Source organism: Elephantulus edwardii, unplaced genomic scaffold, assembly GCF_000299155.1.
Source record: "Elephantulus edwardii isolate Elephantulus edwardi_28Jun2011 unplaced genomic scaffold, EleEdw1.0 scaffold00168, whole genome shotgun sequence".
Taxonomy (NCBI): Eukaryota; Metazoa; Chordata; class Mammalia; order Macroscelidea; family Macroscelididae; genus Elephantulus; species Elephantulus edwardii.
The window spans coordinates 1048696-1057007 of record NW_006399918.1 but is presented as its reverse complement, the minus strand read 5'-3'; the positions used below and the strand labels follow the sequence as shown (position 1 = coordinate 1057007).

The window sequence follows — 8312 nt, the reverse complement described above, 5'->3', positions numbered from 1 at the left end:
CCTTTTAATTTCCTGGCTGATGGTGCCAAGACTGTTGACTGTGGAGCCAAGCAAACTAAAGCTGTGGTTTCATAGAGAGAAAAAGCACAGCAGCTGGTTCCTGTGATTGGATTATCTCAGTAGCCATTCTGTGAGAGGAAATAAAAGGCTTTGCAGTCCTAAAAGTGAGCGTCACTCTGAAAAATACTGGATTTAAATCATGGCACTGCTATATAAAGGAGTCTGAGAAGTCAGTTAACCTTCTGGAATTCCCGTCATGTCGCTTGTGAAAAGTCTCATATTTCCATGCACGGTGTAAAATGCAGCTCAAAGTAGCAGTAGAAAATGTCTTTCTTTCTTCACTGTTTCCTCAGGACAGTCTTCTCTATCTCTTACCCCTAGTCTCCCTACCTCCTCCAACACATTGCCCTCATTGTGTGTGTGTGCGTGTGTGTCCTTCAACTGCCCACAAACTCTTGAACAATAGTTTGTCTTCTCAACTCATTCTGGACATGGTTTGGTTTTTGAGTCAGCATTACGTCTTACTCTCTTTTCCTTACTAGAACTTCTGACTCTTTTCACAAGATTGAGAGATATTGTACACAGATTTGAGCTCTTGAGCAATGCAAACACTTAAAACACTGACCCAATAACTGAAAAGTTGGAGGTTTGAATCCATCCATAGTCATCTCAGAAAAGATACTTGATTATCTGTTTTTTAAACATCAGTCATTTTAAATTCCTATGGAACATAGCTATTTTCTAACACAGATGGAGTCACTATGAATGGGAATGAATTTCCAGCAACTGAATTCTGATACAAAATTGCATCCTTGGAGACTTCTGATTTTCTTCATTATGTTATCTATTCTGATTTCTTGTAGTTCCATAGTAGAAGCTATACACTAGTTTGTGCCCACACCTTAGGATCACTACATTCAGAGCTTTCATGCTCATGCCTTCTACAGAAGCCCTAGTGCATTATATGCTATGCTACTAACTGAAACTATTGTCAGTTCCAGTCTCTTACTCTGCAGGAGAGAAATGAAGCAGTCTTTTTTCCATAAAGAGACACAAACCCAGTGGAGGTCTGCCATGAGTTGAAATTGAGTATATGACATCCCCATATTCACCTATGTCAAAGTCTTGCAGTTCAAATCCACCAGCTGCTCTCTGGAAGAAAGTTGAGTAATCTCCTGTGCAATTTACTGCCTCTGAAAATCCACTAGATGGTCAACTATGAGTCGATTCTAACTGAACGGTGCATAAGAACAGCAACAAAAAGTCTTGAAATTCATTATTGTGTCTGTTGAGAGTTTCATGAATATACGTTGTTAGTTACTGTCAAACTCGTAGATAATGCATTGAGAATGAAATAGAAAGGTCTTTACTGAGATTGGTAGTCTCTTGTGTGATATCACTAATGTACAGAGCTAAGCAATGGAAATTTAACAGAATATTCCTTCATCTATGTGAAAAGTAATAATGACCTTGGAATCTCTCTTGCCCTATGGAAAAAAAGGATAAACTTTGATTAATTAAGGAAACAATTGGAACCTGAATTTTGTTGTAAGGTATAGAGGAAACTCCTGACACCATCTCAGGGGCCAACAGCAAAGGCATAGATGAGACATTGGAGTCATGTGCAGAAAAGTTAAATCCAATTGTTCTATCTCTCACACAGTCCGGCTGACCATTGAGGCCCCCTCTTCTATCTTTGAAGGAGATAGTGTGAATATGAGTTGCTCTTTTGCATGAATCATAATGGTAAACACTGTGACTTACTACAAGAATAGAAAAGAGTTATTTTTGAAAAAGGAGAGTTCAAGCTTCTATATCGACAGTGCTGTTTTCAGTGACAGTGGCCAGTACTACTGTATTGTTTTCAGCATCTTTGGTCCACACCACTCCCAAACAGAAAAGATTGAAGTTCAAGGTAATATTTTCATTCATGTATGAACTGGGGCAGGGTAGGAGGTTGTGGCAGTGGAATGGGGTGGAAGTTCAATGGGAAAAATTGACCATAAACTAAGCATGAACCAGAATGCTAGTGGTTTGACTGTGAAAGAGAGGCGAGTCTGCTTCTGTGTGTCCTGTATGTTAGAGTTGCTTCTCAACAGGTGTTTTTCAGTAGGAACCTTGGATCTCATAACTCTGGGAACTCTTGTGGTCATTTTTTTCTAGAGCTATTTTCACCTCCTGTGCTGAAAGTCACCCCCTCACAACCCATTGAGGGAGCCATGGTAACACTGACCTGCAACACCAGGCTCCATCCAGAGAAGTCAGACACTGAACTTCAATTCTGCTTCTTCAGGAAAGGCCAGAGTCTGAAGCCAGGCTGGAGCAGGTCCCCAGAGCTGCAGATTCCCACTATATGGAGCCAAGACTCAGGGTATTATTGGTGTGAAGCACAGACAGTGAATCACAGGGTCAAAAAAGAGGAGCATCCCTTCTAAGATTCGTGTGCAGAGTAAGTGGAAAGAAAAGAGAGAGGTGTTTGAGCTTCAGCTGGAGCTGCTAGTGTTTTTCTTTGTGCAATTATTAATCTTGTGGAAACTGGAAACTAGTTTAGACAACTCTGCAAATGATTATTGACATATTTATTTGTAAGAATCAGAAATGTATTAAGAGTCTCTTAATGTGTCTCAACTTTAACAGTCAAATAATAAAATATTCACCTGTAATTGACTGTGTACATGCATGGTATTTAGCAGTGGGTCAGCAGCTGCAAAAGTTCTTGCCTCCAAATAGCTGATCTACTGGTATTGTAATACCATTCTAACACTCTACTAGAGTATTAAAAGGCAATGTAATGTTCAAGTGCATTGGACTAAATGAAAAAACAAAGGCAACAGAAACCAGAATAAATTTTAGTGAGCAGAGGACACTCTAGGATGGAGCAGTTGAGGAAGAATTACTACTGGGATTTCTAATAGAAAAATGCCTTTTTCAAAGTTGAAATGATTCCACCAATGTCCTTCTTCATATATCAAGGACACCTATTATAGTAGAATCAATAATAAATTACTTAGTAATTACGTTATGAAATTAACCAGAATTAGGGCTTGGAAATTCAAGAATCTGAATAAACATTTACAAACATAGTTACAATGGATTCTGTTTCTCAGTCCTTATAGTGGATTGCGCGAATCCTATATTCCCACTTCATGCAATTGTGAGTGGACTCAGTCTTCGCCCTTCTTTATGACCCGTGTTATCTTGTACCCACCCAGGGGTGCCCGTGGCTAACATAAGCTTAAAGACTCAGCCCCCTGGAGGACAAGTGTTTGAAGGAGGGAAGCTGGCCCTTTTCTGTTCAGTGTCTGAGGGCACAGGAAACATCACATTCTCCTGGCACAGAGAGTCTACAGAGATAAGTCTGGCAAAGAAGACTCATGGTTCCTGGTCAGCAGAGTTGGAAATCCTGCCTGTAAAGGAGAGTGATGCCGGCAAATATTACTGTAGAGCTGACAACGGCCATGGACCCGTCCAGACTGAGGTGAACATCACAGTGAGAAGTGAGTTCTGCTCTCTTTTATCTTAAACAGAAATTCAGGAATCAAAGACACAGGTGGTATGAGAAAATTCCAGGAGGCCCCAGGAATGTGAAGAATCTCTAATTCTGTGAAGAATCAATAGCAATTCGAGGGTAGGTTATTCTTTCAAGTTACACTACATTTTTTTGGTGGAACATAGTCAGAATTGGCCTAAGGGGGGTGGGGTGGGGGCGGATAGATTACACAAATATGAAACATGCCCTAGGCAGTATCTCAGATTTAGTATTCTTCTATATTTCTAAATACACCTTTAATAAACTAATGGTAAGGAATTGTGCTGTCAATCCAAAGGAACACAAATCAAATCCATCAGTTGCTCTGTGGGAGAAATATGGGCAATCTACTCCCATTGTAACTGACTGCTTCTGAAAACTCACTAGAGTCAGCTATGAGTCAGTTCTGACTTCAGTGCATAACAACGTCTTATTGTTCTAGTAGAAATGTGAGAATGGAAAGAATCCAGCATGACTAAGGGGTCAGACCCTTTGCTTAAATCCCATTATTGGAGTTTGTGAGATTACTGAAGAATAAGAAATCCACTCTGACAGTTCCTCTGTCTTTATCAGTTCCAGTGTCTCGCCCTGTCCTCACCCTCAGGGTTCCTGGAGCCCAGGCTATAGTGGGGAATGTGGTAGAATTTCACTGTGCTGTCCAAAGAGGTTCTCCCCCAATTCTGTACCAGTTCTATCATGAGGATGCCACCCTGGGGAACAACTGGGCATCTTTAAAAGAGGAAGCATCCTTCAACCTTTCTCTGACTGCAAATCACTCTGGGATGTACTTCTGTGAGGCCAGCAATGGCCTGGAGGCTCAGCGCAGTCAAGTAGTGATACTCAATGTCACAGGTGGGTTGATAGTCTGGAATATAAGAGTTCTATGATCCATATCATAATTAGGAAACCATACATTTCCCTTTAAATTATTATTATAAATCCTGCAAGCCTCTGCCCTGTGGTTGTGCTATCTTAGAAGACAACACATCTTTATGTGACTGACCTGTATTTCCTTATTCTACATATTTATTTCTTGATAGCTTTTATGGTTTCGGAAGATAAGTTGCATCTTGTAAGATGTCTGCTCTGTATAGTATTGAAGTAGAGAGTATGATGTCAGTATCTATTATCCTTACATGAATTTGAAAAGCATATCTTTTAAAACTGTACTTAGTGTTCTCTTACATCAATTTATACACATTATTTCCACCAATTCCACAAGGATTCTAAGGCATAATTTTTTAAAAAAATATTGTTCTTTGTCTTCTGAAGCTGAGACAATGTTTTTTCTTTCCTCAGAACCTGATGACTTTAGAAGAGACCCTGTCACAGCTAGACTTCTTGGAGGACTGTCTAGTATGCTTGGTTTTGCTATTATTGCTCTACCATTTTATTGCTGGTACCACAAGAGAGCAGGTGGGTGTCTACTATTTGTTTTATTTGTTGTGTATTGCTGTGAATGTATTCCATTAGTGGAATTGAATTTGTAAAGAAAATTCCAAAAATCTGGCCATTTCTTCCTATGTTTTAAAATTGTGCAAATTTCCACCTAGTTGGTGATGTTGCAATAGTGCTAATTTTATAATATGTATTCTATCCTGTGTGTTTTCATTCACTTAAGATTAAAAACAAATATTACTTCATGTTTGACTTTTAAATAAAACGTCTAAATATTAAAAGTTTTAGTTTACTTGGCTCCACAGTCAACACTCTTGGTAATAGCAGCCAGGAAATCAAGAGACGAAGTGCATTGGGAAAGTCAGCTGTGAGGGTCCTCTCAAGAGTACTGAAGAGCAACAACATCAGGCTGGAGACTAAGGTGCACTTGATCTGGGCTATGGTCTTTGCAATTACGTGCTATGCATCAGAGAGTTAGACCGTGAGTAGGGATGATAGAAAAAGAATTGATGCCTTTGAGTTGTGGTGCTGGAGAAGAGTGTTGAATATACCATGGACTGCTAGGAGAACAAACAGGTTTGCCCTGGAGGAGGTGAAGCCGGAATGCTCCTTGGAGTCAAGGATTCTGAAGCTTTGTCTGACATCTGACATACTTTGGGCATGTTGCAAGGAGGGACTGGTTCTTGGAGAGGGACATCGTGTTTGGCAGAGTGGAGGGGTGGCAAAGGAGAGGAAGACCTTCGGTGAAATGGATCGATTTTGTGACTGGAGTGGTGGGAATGAATGTGTTTGAGATGGTGAGGTTGGCACAGGATAGAGCAGTGTTTAGGGCTCTTGTACACAGGGTCGCTATGAGTCGCAAGCAACTTGATGACACATAACAACAACAACTTTTCAATAAATATACTTTCTATGCTGTGTAGTAAAATGTAGCAGGAGACAGATTTAAAGGAATGAAGGAATGTTAGGGAGCCCTGTGCCATAGACTGTAATGAATTGCGCTGCTATAACCCAAAGGCAGTGCCTCTCAGATAGTTTGCATCAGTGGGGAGAAAGATGGACAATCTTCTGTAATGTGATTTGCAGTCTTATGAAAATCCACTGGAAGGGATTTAGTTTTCAATCTACAGGAATTAAACGAGTTCTTGGCTTTCTTAAAAATTATAATTTTACATAATCTATTTTCTATCCACCCATTTCTTATTAGTTACTTTGGTCATGACAGAAATAGTGACTGCTCTTTTATTTATTAGATCTGATACTGTCATGCACAGCATAACATCTGTGTAGTATCCTACTACTTGTGGTCCTGCAAAGGTTTGGATTTTTCTTCTGTTTTTGTTTTTTTAAGGAAAACAAGCTCTCTTTATTTCTCCCTTATGAGTTTTAAAGGTCCAAACCCTAACAGTGAACATTCAGCAGGGTTCAGGTTCATCCCTTCACCTGCAACACTTCCTCCCTGGCCCTTGCTCCAGGCTTGTCTTACCCACTCTTCACTTTGCTATTGTTTTCAGCCTTTCACTCTGGGCTTACAGTGGTTCCTGTTGCTCTTCTCCAGTTTTGACACAGATGCTGGCAAGGCCCTGGTTCAGGACATTTGTGGGGCTGACTTTCAACTGTATGTCATCAGGTAGCAACTACACCAGCAGGAAGACAGGTATCCAGATGTGTCACTACGAGTAGTGCCTCCAGCACCTGTACATCTGTCATGCTTTATACTCCACACATGTAGAAAAGCACAAACCAAAACCACATAGCTCAATGTTTTGTCCTCACTTCTATTCAAGGAACTTTAAGCAAGAAGTGCTAAAGAGTGGCACAAATTACTCTCAATTGCTTACTGAAAGCCTGACAGTTCAACTCCATCAGTAACTCTGCATGAGAAAGGCCAAGCAACCTGTTATAATAAATATTCCAGCCCAGAAACCCTATGAAACAATTGTACTCTGCCATATGGATTGCTATTAGTTGAAATGGATTCCTTCTGAAAACATGCTCCAAGGAAATGCACCCTTGCCTTTTGAGCACTCTGGTGCACTTTCTTCAAAATAAATGTGTCTGTTCTTTTGACAGACTATGGGATAGTCAGCACTTTTCAAGAGGAATCAGTCCTTAGAGAGAGCAGCCATTCTGGGGAAAATAGAGGGTCAAGTGAAAGAGGAGATGAAATGAGGGGCTGACTGGATGACAAAGATGGTGAAGATGGAGCAGAAGAGGGTAAGGTTCAGATCTGCTGTTCACAGAATTCTTGAGTCGTAGTTGACTTGATGGCACCTAAGAACCACATTTGTTGAAACTGATAGCAACTAATTGCAATGTACGATAGAGTGGAATTGCCCATAGGGTTGCCAAAGGAGCTTTGGTGGTTTACTACTAAGGAATTACTCCACCAACCCAAAGGTGTGAAGTTCAAATCCAACAGATGTTCTGGGGGAGGAAAAAAAGATAAGCAATCTCCTCTTGTTTGATTTATTGCTTCTGAAAACTGACTGAAGGTTCTGCTATGAGTTGATTCTGACTCGATACAAGAAATCTTTACAAAAGTAGATTGTCACATCTTTCTCCCACATAATAGCAGGTGAATTAGTAGCTGAATGCTCAATCGCTGTGCCAAGACTCAATTTGCTAGGATTCAGAATTGACTTGATGGCACTTAGGAGCAATGATTTAAAAAAATACTACATATATTTGGAGAGACTAGAGGGTATTATGATGATTGAACTAACTCAGTCTAATAAGGACAAATAATGTATAAGACCACTATTGTAAAAATAGATTGATATCTAGTAAAACATGTGTGGAGGCCCAAGGCAGAAAGGAGTGGGAGCAGAGGGGTAAGGAGAAGTAGGGGGATATCACAGGTTGCAAAATATGGTGGGTGGAGGGAGAAGTAAAGCTAATGGGAAATATTCAGTGGGTACTTGAAAAGACAGAGTAATGGTGGGCATAGTAGATGGGAAATTAATTTTATAAAACACAATGTATGTGGATAATTGTATGAAACACAATGTCAATGAAGGAAAATGTGAAACACACACACACACACACAATAACAACACGATGTACAAAAAAGAAACACAATGAACATGAATAAAAAAAAACTAACAGGAGAGTGAACAATGAATATCGATGAGAATGTGGAGAAATTGGAATTTTCATGTACTACCGGTGTAAAGGTATGGAGCTAAGACGCATCCCTGGCATATGCCCTTCCCAATTTTGAACCATGCAGTGTTCCCTTGCTCTGTTCTGATGACTGCCTCCTGGTCCAAGTAAAGGTTTCACAGTAGAATGATCAAGTGTTCTGGGATTCCCATTCTTCTCAGAGTCAGCCACAGTTTGTTATGATCCACACAGTCAAATGCCTTTGCATAGTCAATGAAAC

At 40.1% G+C, this 8312-nt stretch overlaps 2 protein-coding genes across 2 annotated transcripts in view; one reads left to right on the top strand and one right to left on the bottom strand.

The window, feature by feature from the left end:
• LOC102857868 (tubulin alpha-1B chain-like) overlaps window positions 1-258 on the bottom strand; it is a 46008-nt gene extending 45750 nt beyond the window's left edge. Inside the window, exon 1 of the mRNA XM_006895500.1 lies at window positions 240-258. Within this exon, the coding sequence (XP_006895562.1) occupies window positions 240-258 (19 nt within the window). The remainder of the gene's footprint in view (window positions 1-239) is intronic.
• A 1485-nt stretch (window positions 259-1743) lies between these two features.
• FCRL2 (Fc receptor-like 2) overlaps window positions 1744-8312 on the top strand; it is a 20184-nt gene continuing 13615 nt past the window's right edge. The window contains 6 exon segments of the mRNA XM_006903596.1: window positions 1744-1915; window positions 2164-2420; window positions 2422-2449; window positions 3213-3497; window positions 4103-4381; window positions 4829-4945. Coding sequence (XP_006903658.1) covers window positions 1744-1915; window positions 2164-2420; window positions 2422-2449; window positions 3213-3497; window positions 4103-4381; window positions 4829-4945 — 1138 coding nt within the window.